The sequence below is a fragment of the Ipomoea nil genome, unplaced genomic scaffold (assembly GCF_001879475.1).
Source record: "Ipomoea nil cultivar Tokyo-kokei standard unplaced genomic scaffold, Asagao_1.1 scaffold2480, whole genome shotgun sequence".
NCBI lineage: Eukaryota > Viridiplantae > Streptophyta > Magnoliopsida > Solanales > Convolvulaceae > Ipomoea > Ipomoea nil.
This window is the reverse complement of record NW_017618908.1, coordinates 5,087,609-5,108,754: the sequence shown is the minus strand read 5'-3', so window position 1 is coordinate 5,108,754 and position 21,146 is coordinate 5,087,609. Positions and strand designations below refer to the sequence as shown.

Sequence of the window (21,146 nt, the reverse complement as noted above, 5' to 3'; positions counted from 1 at the left end):
CTGTTATGGGATTATGAATTTTCTGTTATGAGATTATGAATTTACATTAAATTCATAATCTCATAACAGAAAATTCATAATTTAATAAATATTTTTCTTTTATGCGATTATGAATTTTCTGTTATGAGATTATGTATTTACAGTACATTCATAATCTCATAACAGAAAATTCATAATCTGACTAAACGCACGCCGTTAACATCGCATTCGTAATTTTTTTTTTTAATGTAAAAACGGCACCGTTTAGATCCGTGTTCACCATTCATGATGAACACGTTTCCAGGGCATAATTTGCGGTTCTACAACATAATTTGCCGTTGAAAGGGGCTAAGGCTAGGCCCAGACATAGAGACTCCTAAAAGAGTTGGGCCCTCCTAACTTTTCTTGCCCACTTTACTATGAACTATGAAGCTGGCAAATTATTGTATGGACCATGGTTCACACAATGTTATGTGGATCATAACAAAAAGTACATTTTTAATATATTAAATATACATTATTTTTGTACTGAATATACATTATACAATATAATGTACACTCGGAACAAAAATAATATATATCCCCTGTATACAATATATATTATCTTTGTACTGAATGTACATTATTTTTGTACTGAATGTACATTATTTTATAATAGATAAAATATGGTTCACACAACTTGTGTGGATCATGGTCCACGCAATAATGATTGCTATGAAGCTATAAAAAATCTAATATTTTAATTTTAATTTTATTTTTTCTAATAAGGGTCGAATCGGCAAATTATGCTGTGCATCCGTGTGCACCATGCATGGTGTACACGGATGCAAAAACAGCGTCGTTTTACTTAAATAAAAAAAATCATTTTCGATGCCGTTAGTTACGTAAAACATATGTTCATAATTTTATAATTTCACATTCTGGATTTATAGTTATGAAATTATAGATGTGTAGTTATGCAATTCTGGAATTATAGTTATGAAGTTATGGATGTGTAATCATGCATGCGATTCTGAATGTATAGTTATGAAGTTATAGATGCATGTGTAGTTATGCATGCGATTCTGAATGTATAGTTATGAAGTTATGGATGCAATTCTGAATGTATAGTTATGAAGTTATGGATGTGTGGTTATGCAATTCTGGATTTATAGTTATGAAGTTATGGATGTGTAGTTATGCAATTCTGAATGTATAGTTATGAAGTTATGGATGTGTAGTTATGTCATTCTGGATTTATAGTTAATGAAGTTATGGATGTGTAGTTATGCAATTCTGGATGTATAGTTATAAAGTTATGGATATGTAGTTATGCAATTCTGGATTTATAGATATGAAGTTATGGATGTATAGTTATGTAATTCTGGATGTATAGTTATGAAGTTATGGATGTGTAGTTATGCAATTATGATTTTTTTTAATTTTTTTTTAAGTTGGGCGTCAAAACGACGTTGTTTTTGCAAACGTGTGCACCATGCATGGTGCACACGGTTGCATAGCATAACGCTCCGGTCGAATCGGGCATCTAACTATATGTACAATTAGACATTTGTACTTAAACAATTTTCAATTAGACCTTTAAACTTGTTAAGATTTTACAATTTATTAATTTAACAAGTTACTAAAGAGTAATTAGTCAATTTTATTTACATGACATCTTACGTGGAATCCTATTTAGATTTTTTTTTTTAAATAAAAACTTTCCAGCGATGGAGAAGTTGGCACCAATTTCTCTTTCAAGATTCTTCATCCTTAACCACTTTGATTTTATCATCACCGCTTCAATCTCACTATCACCATTATCTCATAAAGAGTTTAGACTATTAATTGTGAACTTATAGGTCTAAAATGACTAGTGGCAAGGGGGCAGAGGTTTTTAACTCTTTTAATTCTTCTTCTTCTTCAAAAAAAAAAGGATACAGACCAAATAAACAATCCAACTCTATATCAAAGTGTAATTAGACCATTGAACTAAAAAAAGTCTAATTAAATCTTTACACTTGAAAAAATGGTGCACTCACCATATTTAACTTATTATAATAGCACGTTACTCCAAGTCACCTACCCAAAATATATTCAATTATTTAAAAAATAATTATTATTATTTTTATCAAAATTTCAATTACTGCCCCCTCGAGACTTACTTGAAAGTATGTAGTGCAATGAAGTCCCGACACTATAGGTAAAGATATAAAGTCGTTTCAACTTGCGCCAAAGAGTATTTTGAAGAATATGAGGCCTTTTAACTCGTGCCAAGGAGCCTTGAGAAATATGAGGTCGTTTCAACGTGTGCCAAGGAGCCTTGAGAGATATGAGGTCGTTTCAACGTGTGCCAAGAAGCCTTGAAAGATATGGGGCAATTTCAACTCGTGCCAAGGAGTCTTGAGAGATATGAGGTCATTTCGACTCGTGTCGAGGAGTACCTTTTAGCTTCCTTTCGTTTCAAATTTCATAAAGGGGTTGCCCTCATCATTGGTTGAAATATATGTGCCCATGAAGAGATGAGATGCAGAGCTATTCTACTGAGCGTGTAAATTTGTGACACAAAAAATTCAAAGTTTTTATATATTAAACTCTAAACTGGATACAATGAATATCAATGCGATGTGATGCGAGTACAATATCTTTGAAGGGTCCTCCGATTCTTCAATTGATGTCTTGAACACTCCACTAAAGGGCCGCCTCCGGAACTCAAATGACTTGATCTTCAAAGAAAGACTTATATGTTGAGCTTGATCTTCGTTGAAGGGCCCCCAAACTCAAATTGACTTGATCTTCAAGGGATGGATCAATATGCTAGGCATGATCTTCATGGACGATGAGATTTTAGAAGTATTTTATTTTTAGATCATGGTGATCTCTAAATAAGTTTCAAAGCTTTCCAATATGTTTCCAAGATGTTCCCATGACGATTTCTAGGATGAATGAGAGCTCCTATTTTTTTTGCCCGCACGACTTAGTTCAATGGTTCGGTAGGCAATATTTAAAAGACGAAGAAGGATAAGAAGAGTTTTGATAGGTTCAAACTCTTTTGATATTATCTAATTAAACAAATTAAATTAGATAATATTAATATTATCCAAAATATATTCAAATATTTTAATAAAACAATATATCATTTTTATCAAAATTTGTGTGTTTCAGTTATACCCAAACTTTTAAAAATAGTCGAAGTTGTTACCACTATCGCTCCACCCACATCTTCAATATATAGCTATCGTTGACATCGGCCTTGTTTGACAATCAACGGTAGCGGATAACAAATAGCGGGTTGTGTTAGCGAATTTGACCAGCAGATTGTATTAGCGATTTGTAAAAACATATTTGGTAAAATTAGCAGTTAACATGTAAAATGACCAAAAAAGTATAATAATAATAATAATAATAATAATAGTAATAATAATAATAATAATAATAATAATAATAATCAAAAAAATCAAAAAAAAAAAAAAAAAAAGTGATGTGGGATCAAAACTGATCCCACATCGAAAATAAATAATGAAGAGGGTGTTGAACTCCCTCATTAAAAAGGGAGCTCAATGCACCCTTCTACTTCCTAGCCCATTCGGTTCCCACATCGGATGGGCTAATGAAGCCTGAGGCTTCTCTTTTGAATGAACATCGATTTTTTTTAAAAAATTAATTAATTAATTAAAATTAATTAATTAATTAATTAATTGTAGTAAGGGCGTTTTGGACAAATATGCCCAAAACGTCAAAGTGAAACGCTGTTATTTTGCAGCGTCTCAAAAATCAACGGTTTGGAGCAATCCGCTGTTAACTAAACAATGTCAAAGGTCAAAACGTCAAAATTGATGGATCCATCAATAACCAAACAAGCCCATTGTAATTCAAGAAATGCTTATTTTGGTTGCATATTAATCAAGAACTACACGCCTTTATTTAGACAAACTTGTAAAGATATATAAACGAACATGTTAAAATAATATTATTAGTTGGTTTGTTATTGTAAAGTCTAAATCACAATATTTTTAAGAATAATTTATTGTTGTTTTCTTCCCAACGAGGGGTAGGAGAATCTTAGGGAGGATTATGAATCCAATCTAGAAGTACAGATTTACAAGCAACCCATAAGACATGTGACATATGACTTGACTTCTTGTATAGTGCCATTAGATTAACCAATTAACTATATATGTTTGATTTGACTTGTTAAGTGTCGCTGCCCTGCATTATTCAATAAGTCATTACTCAATAAGATTAAAGATGGTTTGAGCTCAGCATCGTCACTCTTAATTTATCTAATTTGATGACCTAATCATTTTTGTATATTTGCTGTGGTTTCGAATGTATTGTTGTATTGAATTAAATATTGTTCCAAATAAGGAAGGAGCGACACCATTTTAATACACCTATGAAAAATTTACTTTATGTTCTTCATCTTTAAAATAAAAGTATAACAATAGAACGTTTAAAAAAAAAAAAAAAAAAGAAGTAAACATCCAAATAATGTAATGAAACATGTGAGAAAAGGATTCCCTGAATTAGGGAGTACGTGAGGGGTGGAGGACAAAATAAATAACTTTCCTTTGGCTTTAAGGAAATAAGGAGTGTCCATTTCAGTGTGTAAATCCCCAAGGAAGAAACCACAGAGGAAGTTGGATGGTAGGGACTAGGGAAGATGGGTGCTAATTTTCTAAGGGCTTTAAAAAAAATACTACAAAAATATTAAAGTAATAAATAAATAAATAAATAATTATCAATGACATTTTTATGTATAGTAAAATAAAATTATTATTTTACTTGCCAAGCACCTTGTGCTCAGATGGCATGTAGTCAGGGACGCACCTAGCATGGAGACAGCTACCTCCACTCACTCCACCGTACCCCCACCCTATATATAACCATTGTAGCAATCTACCGAAGGATATTACAACGAAATAGTTTTCGTTGCAAATTCATGATAGAATTCTCGTCGTGATTCTTGGAGCAAAGAGAAAATAAAACTCGCGAAATCTTGGTAGCAAAACTATTCACGATGAAATTTGCGACGAATTTAATTTATTGTCCATTTAGCGACGAAAAAGACGACAGATTTACTTTTCGTCGCTGATGGGGTACGGACCCAATGGGTCTGGGGCCTGAAGAAAAAAGAAGATAGGAAGGGATGAAGATTGGGCCCACGAGAGAGTGGCCCCAACAGAGAAGCCCAGAGATAGCTATAGACGAGTCTAGGAGGCCGGCGCGAGCAGGGAGTCGGCTCAGCGAAATAGCCGTTAGCATTTAAAGAGCCTCAATAAGGCTCGGTCAAACGAGCCGTTGGAAGGCTCAGTAACGACCGTCCAACAGCCTTTAAGTGTAATAAGGCCACATTATGACACTTCAATGTAGGCATTTAGGATTAGCAAAAGGTAACCCACTTAAAAGGGGCCCTTTGAGGATGTAAAAGGGGGGACCAAGTGGAAATCGCTCCAAGAGTACACCAAAATATAGAGAAAGTCATAGCTACATTCTTCGAGTTCATAGTCCTTGTTAGCAGCTTTTGTTTGAAAGGTAAATCAACCAACGTAACCACGGTTGTGTTGGACCTCCCTGGGTCCAAAAACCCTAAAAGCAACAGTTGCGATTCGCGAATTTTCTTGTAGTGGTATATATATTAAAAAATACTTATCAATCTCCAACAAATAATTAAAAGAGAAATTAAGAGCATTTATAAAAAAAAAAAAAAAATGTGAAAGCTACCATAAGCTCAAAGAAGCAACTATCAATCAAAGGGTGCATTATGATGAGTTGTCACCATAGGATCATAATGGTATTTGGTACCACATGCAATAACCAAAATCAACCCATTTGCACATTAGTGTTACACATCCATTTCCCATTGCTAAAGACACATTGCATCATACTAGAAAGTGGGATGTTGATGCATCATATCATTGAAGAAATCTAGGGCCTGCATGCATCCAACATCCAAGGATAGATAGCAGGAATCAAACTCATGTATTTGTTCTTGGATTTTGTCCAATTGAATTGTTTTATTCCCTCTTTGTTGATAATATAATCCACTAAATGCGATAAAAATAACACTTAAATAATATTCTTTGGACTTTTTGAAGCCCACATAACGAACAATATAATTTTCTTATTGAAAACATGAATTGAATAAAATAAAAAGGAAAAGCAATATTCAATTCAATCCTGGAGGGAACAACATTCTTGAGGATAATAAACAAAGGGATTCTTTATCATTTGCAGAAACCACAAGCTCCGAATAAAGTGACGAATGCCCAAATAGGCTAAGGAATTGGAGCTAAGCTAGCATATATCCACTACGAAACACAAGTAAACTATGGTCTCTATCATCTTATGCTAAAAAAAATTATTTGTTTCACTGCATGCGTTTGAAGGTTGACCATGATATTATATTGATGGAACTAGATTTTTCAATTCATAAAAAAAAAAAAAAAAAGAAACCTCAAACTATATGAATTTCACACACACACACACATATACACAGGTCCAGAGCAAACCAACCTGATGAGGCATAAAAAGGTGAACATGACCGGTCCTAAGGCCCCGGGATTGAGCCCAGCGCGCTTGGCCTCGATCGGACTAGTCAAGACCCGGCCATGAGGCCAGGTGGGGCGCATAGACGTGGTTAGAAGTGGCGTAACCGCCCACACTTTTCTCGGTAGCGGTTACGGGGTCCAATTAATATAAAATTCTCCTATTTGTCTTGTCAAGACATCACAACCTATCTTGTAATCGCATTACGTAAGTCATTAATTAACACAAATCTGGTCTTCCTAGCTCAATATTTTGTCTTTATTTATCCATTCCTTAATAATCGGTTTTTGTTAATTCGGACCACCCGCATTAATTAATTCCATCAAACACTAAGAATGAGATAAATACTATTAAGGGATTTAAGGCAATGACCCAATTAGATAATCAAGTCCTAAGAGCAATCTCAATTTTGTTGCCAAGTAGGGGAGAGCCGGGAGAGAAAAAAAAAACTTTGAAAGTTACTATTTAGGTACCTAGCGGGCACGACTAACATAGTTTCTCCTTTTTTCCTCATTTCCGAACCTTACAAAAAACCTTCACTTGCAGGACATACCCACACATTTTTTCTCCGCTATCTCTCTTCCACTTCACAAAAACCACCCAAAAACCCAAAAAATTAAAAAAAGAATTAAAAAAAAAAAAAAAACCACTGTAAGGGTTATTCTACAGCATATATAATATATTGGTCTTAACTAATCTTTATTCTTCACTGCTGATCGATTTCTTAGACTTGTGCACTAATTTTATTGGGTTAGACTTAATGAACTTTAAGTAATAACCCATCAATGTGTTCTTATGATACGTACGTGAAAATCACATTATTGTCATGGCGTTATTAGCTTTCGGTGATTTTGGGGGGTTGAATATCAATTGTAGCCATTATTCTACTTTACACAAAAAAGTATGTTGCTTTTATGATTCTATAATTGTATTGTACATATTTATTTAGTATGAAGTCAAACTTTGCACACTTCGGTGATTACAATGACAACCACTATACAAATTAAGAAATTATGGTGTTGATGTGTAGTTTGTGGGCTATTATTACAGAAAAACGAACTTTACTCGGTGCACACCTTTAAATAATGGTGTTATGGGTTTTCTTTGACTACTAACTCTATTACATTGTAGTATCTGTTCATCTATACTTTTCTCAATCTGTTAAGCACAAAGAGTCAACACCACCTCCACTGAGGCTCGATCTCATGACCTCCTATATGAGAGAGCCACTACATGTCATCTAAGCACAATGTGCTTGGCGAATACTTTTAAAGATTATTTATTCTTACAAAAATAAATAATTTTAAAGATTATTTATTTTTGTAAGAATAATGTAGAGATAATGATTTATTTTTGGTAAACATTAAAATGTGAATCAAGATTAAGTAGAAATTTTGACAAAATTTCAATATTCCATGATGCATAGGATCTTTATTTAGTGGGTATAAGTGTATTAGTCAATTCCCTTAATTTGCATGATGCGTTAGAACTTTTATTAAAGAGTAATTGAGTGGCTCATCTTAGGTGAGATTTATGCAATGGCATTGACTTTGTTGGGGATAAGAATTTCAATGGGGATAAGAGAACCAATAAGAATTTCACATGTCCTTTTATAGTGCATTTGGTTGGAGGAGAAAATTAAGTGAAAAAGGAATTGCAATTCTATTTGATATGAATAATGTGAGAAAAAAGTGATAATAGAATTGTCAAAATGGGCCAGCTAGGTTCATATGGGTTAATCCGTTACGTGTCAGGCCGAAAATTACACTGGTCAACCCGTTCAAAAAAGGGGTTAAAGGGGCCCAACCCGACAGGTTGAGCCAGTTTTGAAAGCTCTAAGGGGTAATTTAAATTTTAGTATTTAGTTTGTAGGAGTAGAATTACTATAAATTTTAATTTCAATGTTTAATATACATGCTGAAATTGTATTGTAGTTGTTAGGAGGCTATAAGATTTGACTTCAATTATATCACTCTCATTGAATATTTATCCCTCAAGTTGTGCTTATACAATTGAAACATTAACATTTTATTTTTTTTTTGTTGGTCTAATAAAAATATCAAACTAAAGGGAAAGCTCATTAAGTAATTAAGGAAAAAGTAATATAAAAAGGTTAACACGATGATTAGAAATTAAGTACAAAGTAATTATCAAGATGGTTTTCAATTACATCAAATTGAAAATCATTGCAACATAAAGACAATAAAGTATTAAAGTCTTAGTGCTCAATGCTCACGAGTTTTATTATTCATTTATTTATTTATTTTTTTTGGAAAAACTTAGATTTCACAGTTTCACATTATACATTGGATTTCAAGCTCATGAACAGGTAAATTGAGCAAATTTAGGTTTAAAACTCAACACTAAACTATCTACTTCTGCACACAAGGAGTCCATCCCAAACTCAAACTCCAATGTTCGTGGCATGGATTGAACCCTTAATGTAATTGGAAGCAAATCTTATGTGAGCCTTCTCATCTACTAGACTGTTGAGATATAATACTATGAAAATATTATTCCTGGAAAATAACAAGCACAAGAACGAAAGGGAAAAGGGTTAGTTCGAGTTGTGTGAAACACACTTTCCTTATAACTTTATTTGCTACTTCCCTTTAGTGCTAGGAGTGTTGTAGCATATGTTCTCCATGATAAAACGAACTATGACTCAATGTTTGAGCACTCAAACAAATGAGCTTGGTGAACTAGAACACTGGTATAAATACATATATTTGAGGAGGAAGATGGGCAGGTTTCGAGAAAGAACGCTATAGATTTGAAGTGTTGTAAAATCTCTTGACACATCCAAGGTATATAGAGGTCGAATTCAATAGCATTTAATCATGACATTAACATTGATTTAAAAACTTGTAACCTTCGTAACAGACAAATGTTTGTTCTGAAAATTAATTTTAAAAATTAAAATTCAATAACATTTAATCATGACATTAACATTGGTTTAAAAAACCTGTAACCTTCACAACAGACAAATATTTATTCTAGAAATTAATTTTAAAAATTAAAATTACTTCGTTAAACCTTTACGAGCTCATTTTGAGATTTGATTTGCACACCCTCCTCCTAACGTGAGAGAGAGCATCTATGCTATATAATTTAACTTCCCTCTAAAAGGGACTTGTATGTTTAGTGGTGCAAATCCACATCTTTTTCCAATGTGGGACAAATTAAATGCTTTTTTCAAGTCTTTCCACCTTCATTTTCCAACTCAAATGAGTCTACTTTGAAAATCAATTTCTCACTCACCCTATCCGTTTTGAGCGTACAATACATTGATCTCTTCGTCTCAATATGAAGAACTCGCATCCACTTTAACCCGACGCAAATCAGAGGTGGACACCACATATATTTGTACCACAAAATCATGGTTGAAAAAATTGCTAGGCGCTCCTCGGGCGCTCAGGGGCGCCTAGCGCCTAGGGGCTTGTGTATTTTATTTTTTATTAAAACTTGATAATTATAAACTATTTAATACTTTAATAGTTATATTAAAATATTAAATATTAACCTAAAAACATCTAGATTTTGAACAATTTAGGGTTATATCGCTCAAAATGACGTCGTTTTGAGTGAAATAACCCATTTAAAAAAAGAAAGAAAAATAGCTAATCGGTTGATTAGGCGAACTAGTCGGGATTTTTGAAACAGTGAACAAAACAGACAATTACAATGTCATTTTATGCTATTTTTTCAAATAGACTATTTTTTCTAACCCCTTTTCGGTCAAACTCATGTCACAAGATTTTTCTAATGCAATTTATCTCTTATATGTGATTTTCATCGTATTACATAAGAGTGGAGTTTGACCAATGCAAACCCTCAAAGAGTGGTTACGAATTTTTCTTTTCACCCAAAATAAAAAAGAAAGTATTAAACACCTATATAAAAATAGTTTTTAATATTTTGAAAAGAATAATGCTATACACCCATAATTTTTTTTTTTTTCGAATGATATTGAGTCTATTACAAAACAATATATGTTCTATACTTTCTTTAACTATTGCAATCTAAAAAGTCAACACCCAATCACTGAGTTCGATCCTATGACGTTCCCTAATTTATTTTCCCTACATTAATAAAATTATTTGGGTAAATAAATCTAGTCGATTAAATCTATGAAGTGAGTACCACGAAAACGTGTGCTTAAGCAGGGGAATTGAGTACCATGGCATCTTTGATTATTAGGAATAATCACAAGATTATTGTAATCAATTATAATGAAAATGGCTCCCCATTTCTAAACCAATAACCATCCATGTCTTACCCTTAACCAGAAAGGAATTCTCTAATTTATATGCCGTAACATACTTGGACAACTAGGTTATAAGAATCCTACAAAATCTTTCCTTGGGAAACTAATATCTTCCATGTGACTCCATTGTATCTATTCCAAACAAGTATTGTAGGCATATGTTGCTCAAATAAGAATAGAGGTGAAACTTTGGAAGAATGACCAGGGATCGAGTCTCACCAGCGACAGTGTGGGAGTAACCTCTCAAAGTGAGTGGGGCTCCTTGTGCGCAGTGAGCACCGGTCTAGCCTCTATGGTTCATGTTCAGTTGAGTCACCATGATTTACATCCTCCCAAATGCTCTGTCGGGCTGGGGTGTGGGGGGCCCTTAGGGTTGGGGTTCAACCTTTTGGAAGAAGAATAAGGAAATTAATGGCCTTTAGGGTTGGGTTCAACCTTTTGAAAGAAAGAATAAGGAAATTAAACAGGCACTATTCATTAATTTTATACATAAAAAGGATCTAATTTATATCTTTTAAATGATACCTATATTAATTTATTTTTTAAACTAAATCTATAAGTATATAAAGTCATTTTAAATATAGAAAAGATATATAGAAAATGAACTATTTCAATTACAATATTTAAAATTGGTATCTTTTAGAGGTTAAACGAGACGGCCTAGTTGGACCGGGTCGAAGAAATATATAACTCATCAAGGAGCTAAACTGGCTCAACTCGGTGAATTGGGTTCGTTTTTACAGCTCTAAATGTGAGTACTCACTCTCAGTTTTTAATTTTAGTTCATATGATTTTGCTCGCATGATAAGCCCAACAACCCGAGGTTTAAGATTAGGGCCAACCTGAACCCGAAAATAAAATAATAAAATAACTAACTTGAAGTGATAAGTCAAACAGCCCGACAAGGCTAGCCTGAAACCGAGCGAGCTAGTCCGATTGATATCCCTAGCTCTAGCCCCCTCTAGGAGGGGTATTATTTTGATTTTAAATTTGAGGGAAAATGACGATTTTAATCCATTAATTATGCATAAATTATAGACCCAGTCCATAAATTGTTGCTCTATACAATTTTTTCCTTTAATTATGTTGAAAGTGGTTGATTCAATCCATTACTTATAAATTTTGTTACAATTAAAAATTTATTTGATTTTTCAAATTATTAGAGGACAAATTGGCCATTTTGTAAAAAAATTTCAAGTATAACAAAATAAGCTTTTCACATTGATAATTTCAAGTGAATGTTGGGTTTGAGTGAAGATGTCCTTTTTTTTTCTTTTTACATTTATCAGCTTATCAAAAAGTTAAATTTACCAAACACTTTCAAGCATAACAACTCTCCAGTTTTTAGCTCATAGCTTATAGTTTTTCAGGTTCCAGCTACCTTTCCAGCTAGGTTTGTCAAACATAGCCAAAGTAGCGTTCCAAAATAAGCTCTTATTTTAAACTACGAGCTTATTTTGAGAACATAAGCAAACAGAACTTATAACTTATTAGTAGCTTAAAATAAGTTATGCCAAATAGACTCTTATTACTTATTAGTTGTGCTTACTTCTTATTCATAAGATTCTTATTAATCGTTCAAATGTTATCATTTTTTCTAACAGGTCATGCTCACTTCTTGTCCATAAGCTATAGTTGACGTTGTAAATTTCGTCCCTAATGTTTTATTAGAAAAAATGACGAAATTTACAACACTAATTATAATTTAAGAATGAAAAGTAAGCACGACTAATAAGTAAGAACAAATCTAACAATTACAGGGCGTTTGGTTGGAGGGATTTTAAATTCCCTTCCCACTTAATTCCCACCTAATTCCAAAGGCCATTAAATTCCGTAGTTTAGTTGGAGGGAATTTGGAATTGCAATTCCTCCATTTTCATGGAATTAAAATCCCATGTCCCCCTGGTATTTTAATTCCTGGGAAAAAAAGATAGTGATGAGTCAAAATTACCTATTCCCTTTTTAACCTAAAATTAATGTTTAACAACAATAATGGATATTTTTGACTTTATACTACTTATTCCCTTTCAATTTCCATGTATACCAAACATTGGAATTGAAATTTCCAGTAATTCTATTCCTATCAACCAAACACTGAAATTTAAATTCCCACTTTATTCCCAGTAATTCAACTCCCATGGAATTACAATTCCTTTCCCACATAATTCCCCCCTCCAACCAAACGCCCTGTTACTTTATAACTTAGGGATGGAAAATTTTCCATATAATTTTTATACAAGTGAAATGTTGGGGAAAAGAATCTTTGACTTCCCATCATGTATATTTTTAACCGAATAAAAACATAAATTTACCATTTATAATTATGCAGATATGACAATTTTAAAGATATTTAGACTTTTTTTTATTTTTTATTTTTAAATTTTCTCTACTTTTCTGATTATCATCTTTCCTTCTATTGACACCATACTTTAACTTTCCTATACATATCAAAGTATGTGTACATATCTCACAACATACCGTAAAATAAGAAACGTAATGTAACAATTGACAATGCTTATGTTATATATTATATACTTAGTGTTTTATTTTTTTGTTGGAAACATATACTAGTACTAGTGTTAATATAGATTAAATTATTTATTTTCACATTGATGATTTAGATTTAATTATTATTGAAAAGTAATGTAAAGTTACTTATCTTTTGAAGAAATTCTTTCTTTTTTGACTAATAAATAAATTGAGAAGCATTGTAGTGATGAAATCCGATAATATTCCACGTCACATGGTGTCGGGTCGGGTTTGGAGGATGAATTCATGCACCCGCGGGTACTATAAAACCAATGTAACCGTCCATATTGAGCCGCTGTATTTCAGCAACAATTTTACTGTACGCATTTTGTTCGCACTCTTCTTCTTCGTCTTTCTTCTTCTTCTCTTTCATATTAACAACTCTTTCTCTTTCTCTCTCTATATATATGTGTGTTTATATAGGTACGCATTTGTATGTGATCACTTTGGGGTTCTCTTAGATTCTGCGGACGGAAATAATCTCCGGATAATCCGAATTCAAATCGGTTAAATAAATTTTTCCGAACGGGAGGAATACAATACGAGCGAAAATAATTAGTTATTGATTTGATTTTTCTTCTTTTTTAAAATAAAAATTTGAATTAGGGATTTTATTTTTGGTAGCGTGTGTGTATATATAAAGGGCTGCCTAGTGAGGTGTTTTTTTTTCTTGGAAATGAAGATGGGAGGTGGGATTGTTGGGTTTGAGGAGGTGGCCATGGCGGTGGTGGAAGAGGAGCGGGAGAGAAGGGAAGAAATGGGGGAGATTGCGGCGGCGCAGAAGAAGTATGCGGTGGTGGGCGGAGGGTTTCCGCAGGCGCAGCCGGGGAAGGTGGTGGTGGTGGGGTATGCTCTTACTTCTAAGAAAGTTAAGAGCTTTTTGCAGCCCAAGCTTGAAAGTTTAGCTAGGTATTTTTCTTTTTCCTGTTTTTTTTTTTTTTTTTTTTTTTTTTTTTTGGTTAAAGTTTGAAGTTGTCTATGATGTATGAACATTGCCAGTATTAAGTGCCTAAGCATGGATTTTTTCTTGTTAATGTGGAAATTTAAATTTATGGATTTTAAATTTTCTTCGTGAAGGCTCTAGAGTATATGTTTCCTTTACTCTGGAATTTGTTTGAATGCCAAGAAATTGCTTTTCTTTCTTTCAGAACTAATTTTCTGTACTTTTTTTGGGGGGCTATATTTTAATGCTTAAATACCATAAGTGGGGCTTACAGATTCTGGAGGGTACTTGATTTTCTTGAAACTTTTGCTGCTACTACTATGTCAATAGTCTACTGATTACTATTTGTAGAGGAAAGGGATGCTTGTTTTTTGCACAAAATACATTTTGAGTTGAGATTGGTTTTTTACCAAGAGGTAAAATGAATAGTAAATTAATGTATGGCTTTTGCTGAGTCATCATATATCTTCAACTTTTCATTTTTTTTTTTTTTTGAATATTCTAGGGGGTTATAATCTATTTTGTGATTGGCACAGAAAATAATAGATCATTGTGCTGATAAATCTTTCTAATGTTGCGAGTAATAAATCTTTCTAATATGAGAGTGGTTTTCTTGATAGAGTTAAGAAGATTTTTTTTTTTTTTTTTGAAAGTGAGTTAAGAAGATTACTTTTAAAAGATTTCGGATGAGAGATTGAATGTTTTACAAATTTGACACTACATCTGCAGCTGGCATATGTGAGGGACATTTGTTAGCTGGAATTACAATAATCATGAAGATATTTATTTATAGTTGGTATATGAAGATATAGAACGTTACCTGTCACTTTCGTTATTTTGGCTAAATTTTTTGAAACTCATTTTTCAAGTAGTAGATCACTATCAATGTAATGCGTGTGCCTGTATGAGATTATGATTTGATACACTAAAGTTTGTGTGTTTCTTCCACAATCAAGTGAATAACTGTGCTAAAACACAATGCAGGAACAAGGGAATACTTTTTGTTGCTATTGATGAAAGCAGACCCCTTTCAGATCAGGGTCCTTTTGATATTGTACTCCACAAGGTGAGTTGATTTAAGATTTTATACTCTTTTAGTCTTTACTAGTGAATATTTGCCTATTTGGGTTGCATCTCTTTAGGATCTGATTTAAAAGCCGGTTATTGTACATTCCTTGAAATATTGCTCTGGTATTCGTTGTTGTTTCCAAAAGGTTGAATCCCCAACCCCAAGGGCCCCACACGCTCCGGCCCGATAGAGCATCTGGGAGGATGTAAATCATGGTAATTCAGCTGAACACAGAGGCTAGACCTTTGCTTACTGCGCACAAGGATCTGCATAAGCATCTGTGAGACTCGATCCCGGGTCATTGTTCCCAAACTTCACCCCTGTGACCAACTGAGTTGCCCATGCGGGCTGCTCTGGTATTCTTGTATGCTATGTTAAGTGAAAAGAGTTGTGAATGTACCTAATGATTTATCTATGTGTTGATGCAGTTAACAGGAAACAAGTGGCAGCGTATACTAGAGGTTGGTTCCAGAAATAATTTTATTTTTGTATATATTTGTTGCAGTACCCTGTCTATAGTAATTGACAGTTTATGGGTCGTTAGGTTAAAGAATACAAGTTATGTAGGATACAGTATGATGCGAATTAGACTTGCATTGGATGTGACTGGTGGGCAAGTAGATGCGTTGTTGCTTAGAAACTTATCCATCTGACATAACTTGCGGACTGCTTGCTCTCTCCTGGTCATGAATCATAACTTGATAATTGAGGTCAAAGCCTCATGATTCCCACAAGTGAGGATCTTTCTTCATCATGGATGTGTTAGCTCATTTACAGGTTTTCTTAAATGTATTTTTCAAAGGATTCCTGTTTTGCTCTTTTTATTGGGATTCTTTAACTGATGTTTTCTATGATCACTACCCACATATCTGCTTAAGAGGAGAGAGCTAACTTTGGTTCCTAACACCCTGTCCTTTTTTAAATCTTGTTTTGTGGTCGAGGACCTTTTATTACTTGTCATTGTTGCTTATTGATTACTTTTAATAGTTCTTACTTCTAAACTTTTATTTTCTTTTTTGAAGGAATATAGGCAGACCCATCCAGATGTTACAGTCCTAGATCCTCCAGATGCGATACAGAATGTATATGATCGCCAATACATGCTTCAAGATGTTGTAGACTTGAATTTCTCAGATGGATATGGTAATCCTTTTAAATTCTCTATTTTTCTGTTTATTGCTTATGTGCAACTTCTCTTTCCATTAGAGACGTTAGTTTGGAAGATTGTGAATGTATAGTTGACTTTTTGAATCTGTTCTTCCATCTGTGCAGGTAAAGTTGATGTTCCTAGGCAGTTGGTTATTGAGTATGATCCTTCCTCCATTCCAGATGCAGTGACCAAAGCGGGGCTGAGATTACCTCTCGGTGAGTGTATTTGTCAGTTATTTTTTGCGAAATCTGATTATGTTTCTGTTCATTGCGTTATCTTTGTTGTTCTGCAGCAAAATTGTAATTCCATATTGTCTTTCTATGATTTCCGCCTTTCAGTCGCGAAGCCGTTAGTTGCAAAATCACATGAGTTATCGCTAGCCTATGATAAGCTATCCCTTCAGAAACTTGAACCACCGCTTGTTCTGCAAGAGTTTATCAACCATGGTATGCAGTTATAGTTTTTTTTTTTTTTTTTTTTTTTTTTTTTTTTTTTTTTGGGTTAGACCACGAGGTGTCCTGAGTAGACCCTAACTGTAGGAGGCACCTTTAAGCCCGTACCATACTCAGACTAATCCCCGTTTGCACCGGGCCGGCCCAATTAAGGGGCAAAGTGCTGGCCAGATTCGTTTTTCCATACAAGAGAGGGTTCGAACTCCCAAGCTCTCTTAAGGGACAAGGGTGCACGGCCACTCACGCCAACCAAGCTGGTTTGCAGTTATAGTTTATTACCTGCTCAAACTTGTGCTTTCCTTGTAGAGTATCGAACTGAATCCCAGTTTTTATTTTATCGTTTTTCAATTTGTTATCTGTAGGTGGTGTCATGTTTAAGGTTTATATTGTCGGAGAAGCAATTACGGTGGTCAGGAGATTCTCGCTACCCGATGTAGGTAGACGTGAGCTGTCAAAAAACGACGGTGTTTTTCGTTTTCCAAGGGTTTCTTGTGCAGCTGCTTCTGCAGATGAAGCAGATCTAGACCCGTGTGTTGCTGGTGCGTTTATCTTCTTTTCCTGTGAAGATGGTCCCACTTCATCTACGTTTTTGGTTTAGTTCTAGAATTTCTCGGGAGAATGTAATGAACTAAAATCTACAGTTGAGCTCTTTAATTTATAATCTATCACTGGCAATAACATGTTTTAGTCGTTTGTTAATTTTGTCTTCACAGAACTTCCCCCACGGCCCTTGCTCGAGAGACTTGCAAGGGAGCTGCGTCGACGACTGGTATTTGCTCTGCATATTTCGTTGTTTTTTTCAAAGTATTCGATAAATGGGGAAAACTTTTCTTTGGGCTCTTATTTGCTGGAATTCTTTACGTTTTGTTCTAGGGTCTTCGGCTCTTCAACCTGGATATGATTCGAGAAAATGGAACAAAGGACCGGTACTATGTCATAGATATCAATTATTTTCCAGGTAATCAGAGCTTCTTTAACCTTAGTTTAAACAAATAACTTCTTACCTCTCGTTTTAAGTGCTTTCTTTTACATTTACCGTGTTCTTGAAGCATGTCCTGCAAATTGCAGGGTATGGGAAAATCCCAGAATACGAGCACATATTCACCGATTTTCTCCTCAGCTTGGTGAAGCACAAGTAGAAACGAGAGATTCCTGCCACGACATGTAGTCGGGGGCAGCTCAAGTTTTGAAAAACATGGAACAACGCCACGCCACGCCACATCTCACTAAACGGCCTTCACAAGTGACCATCCACATTGCCGCAAATTCCAGAAGTTGGTCTGGGAAAATTTGCCAAGCAATCGCGTTCTTGTACTGCTGGCCAAGGGGATGCGCCTACAGAAGCAGGTCCCTCGCTCGAATTCGATTCTAAAGAACAATAAATCTTTTTTTTTTTTTTTTTTTTTTTTTTTTTTTTGGTTTTGTTTTTTATGTTTTGGAGTATATTCATTCTTTTCCCAGGGTTTGGGAAGGGTGGGTGTTGGGTGTTTTTATTGTCTTCATGGATGCTGTTTTGGTAGATGGATTCATGAAGGTGGATGGCCATGTAAAGTTCACTTTTACATCTGTACTGAAAGTACAAGTGGTTTAAAGCACCCTGCAAATTCCCTTTTCATGGTGGAATAAATGAGTATACATTCTTTATTTCATGTCACATTCTCTAGTTAAATCTGCAAATTAGTTTAAGTTTATTTAAATTTCATTCTAGTGAGTTTATAGTTTATTTTAATTTTGAACTATGAATAGGTTCTAAGTTTTATTTTTAGGTTCAAAAATTACAACTTTCATATAAGTTCAAATTTGACTTAGGGACAAGTGTAATTTTCCCTTTAATATACTCCGTATTGCCCAAAAAAATGATCTTTTATTAGTAATTTATTATGTAATGTGAATCATGATTTATAATATAATTTACTTCTATATTTATTGTGTAGGCTATGGTTCACATAGCTATGTGGATCATATTATCAAATAATGTACATTCAGTATACTTATAATGTGTTTTTAGTATATAAAAAATGTACATTGTATTATGTGAAAAAACACCAAGACTATATGGTCTAATGGTACTCTGATTGGATTTCCATTTGGAAGATTATGAGTTTGAGCCTCAGTGGAGGTGTTATTGGTTCTTTGTGTTTCAGTAGGTTGAGAAAGTATATGAACAGATATTACATTGTAATAGAGCCAGTAGCATTAAAAAAAAATGTGAAAAAACATTATTTGAGTACCGAAATACGTTATTTAGTACATGAATAAGGTATTTTTAGTGTATTCAAAATGTAATTTTTGTTTTGGTCCACATAGCACTATGTGGATCACAGTTCACAGTCTTCACACAATAGTTTGCAATAAGTGGACCAGGATCTAAATAGCATTGTGGATGGTAGATCCAAATGACATCGTTTGATATTTAAGTTTTAACAGAATCTCGTAGCTTCCACTTTTCATGTTTCAACACAAATTTAATTTATTCTATATACAGAATCTTTACGCTTAATGTACAGAATTACATAACATGATGTACAGAAACTCTTAACACGAGATACATACACATGTTTTTTATTTTACTTATTTTCAGATCTAATTTATGTAAATAATTTATATCCTATAAGTACATAATTTTATAATACAAGACATAAATTTGTAAAATAAGACACATAATATGTTTTATGTTATATAACTACTAATCAATTTCAGGAACAGAGCCTTTACGCTTAATGGTACAAAATTTCGTAACATAATGCATAGAAACATATAACACGATGTATAGAAATATGCTTTACTGTAAAAACATACTATGTAATGCAGACTGAAATATAAATAATCTCCGTTAAAATTAAAGTTTAAAATGACATCATATATGATGAGGGTCCAGAGTATAACGATTGATCATGATGTCGGTTTTTGTTTTGGACCCAAAAGGGCAATTTATATCCTACACCACTGCGCGCGTTGCAATATGCGCCTAGATGCAAAACGACGTCGTTTTAATTTATTTTTTTTTTGAAATTTCCCGTCCCAGTGAATGGCAGTAGTTTTTTCTTAAAAAAAAAACCGCTGTTCAAGAATGTACATAATGTTATACTAGAATACACATAATTGTATACATGAATGTACATAATTATATAACAAAATATACGTACTCTTTTTAAAAGATAATACACATAATCTAACATAATACATAATAAACATAAACTTTTAACATAATACACATCAACTATTAACATAATACACACAAATTTTCTGATTCGGATGTACATAATTGTATAAAAAGAATGTACATAATTGTATAAAAAATGTACATAACTGTATGAACCAATACACATAACTGTATGAACAAATACATATAACTGTGTGAACAAATACACATAATCCCAGCAACTTCCTACCGCGCCTCCCAAAACGACGTCGTTTTGGGAGGCGCACGGCGCACAGTGCTATGTGCGCCGCGGTGTAGGGTATAACGATTGACCCAAAAGAGGGATTAAATTTCTAAAAGTGTTTTTTATTTTTTATTTTTTTGGATTGGGCTAAGATAGTTTCAAGAAAAGCCCAAAATAGGGCCTATTTTTTTGGATTGGGCTAATATTTGTTTCTTATTTGATATTGAATGATAATTAATTGGAAAATTAATTAATTATTTTTTAAAATACTTATGATTCTTTATAAGATGTTTTTTCAAATATTTTTAACCGGAATTCCAACATATAGTCACTCATTTGAAATGGTAAATAGGATACCATCAACCTATCACACTACATCATAGTTGATTTATTTAATTTTTTATTTTTATTTTTTGAAAAAAAAAACCCTAAATAAACCAACTATGATGTAGTTTGTAATTCAATAAACATTAAAAAGAATTAAATTCCTGCGCATTAATCGGAGCATAAGTGTCGGTTTGTGGGATTTTAGAAATAAAGAATAGAGTATATTTTAGTTGTAATCATAAAATCTAGCTAAAGACCTTATAATCAAGCGATATGGAGTGATTCTCTTAAGCGAGGTCATAAGTTTGAGTCTTAGTAAAGTCAATATTGACTCGTTGATATCTTCAGTAGGTCAGAGTCAATAGTACTCAAAAAATATTTAGTTTTTTATTTATTTAATTTTTTTTAATACCTTTCGCCCTCCGGCTAGAAATATATGATGATACATATTATTGACATCAAAAGTAAATTAAAGAATAATTTTTTTGAACGATATTACTAATTAAAACTAAACTC

The 21,146-nt window shown here is 33.4% G+C and overlaps 1 protein-coding gene across 2 annotated transcripts; it reads left to right on the top strand.

Moving 5' to 3' along the window:
• The first annotated feature begins 13,613 nt into the window (after window positions 1–13,613).
• LOC109153336 (inositol-tetrakisphosphate 1-kinase 3-like) lies at window positions 13,614–18,571 on the top strand. Of its 2 annotated transcripts, none has more exons than XM_019301239.1 (10): window positions 13,614–14,212; window positions 15,231–15,312; window positions 15,744–15,776; window positions 16,338–16,458; window positions 16,588–16,680; window positions 16,804–16,911; window positions 17,280–17,456; window positions 17,631–17,686; window positions 17,791–17,875; window positions 18,004–18,571. In XM_019301239.1, the coding sequence occupies exons 1-10, from the start codon at window positions 13,980–13,982 to the stop codon at window positions 18,054–18,056; spliced, it is 1,041 nt and encodes a 346-aa protein (XP_019156784.1). In that variant the 5' UTR covers window positions 13,614–13,979; the 3' UTR covers window positions 18,057–18,571. The 2 variants fall into 2 exon arrangements, with proteins under 2 accessions (XP_019156784.1, XP_019156783.1); XM_019301238.1 differs by having other exon boundaries at window positions 17,986–18,571.
• The last annotated feature ends 2,575 nt before the right edge of the window (window positions 18,572–21,146 follow it).

Excerpts from the sequence above, each read along its gene's own strand:
- LOC109153336 (XM_019301238.1), top strand. The coding sequence starts at position 13,980 with ATGAAGATGGGAGGTGGGATTGTTGGGTTTGAGGAGGTGGCCATGGCG. Across the intron at positions 14,213-15,230 it reads AAGCTTGAAAGTTTAGCTAG|GAACAAGGGAATACTTTTTG; the intron begins GTATTTTTCTTT and ends AACACAATGCAG. Across the intron at positions 17,457-17,630 it reads TCTAGACCCGTGTGTTGCTG|AACTTCCCCCACGGCCCTTG; the intron begins GTGCGTTTATCT and ends TTGTCTTCACAG.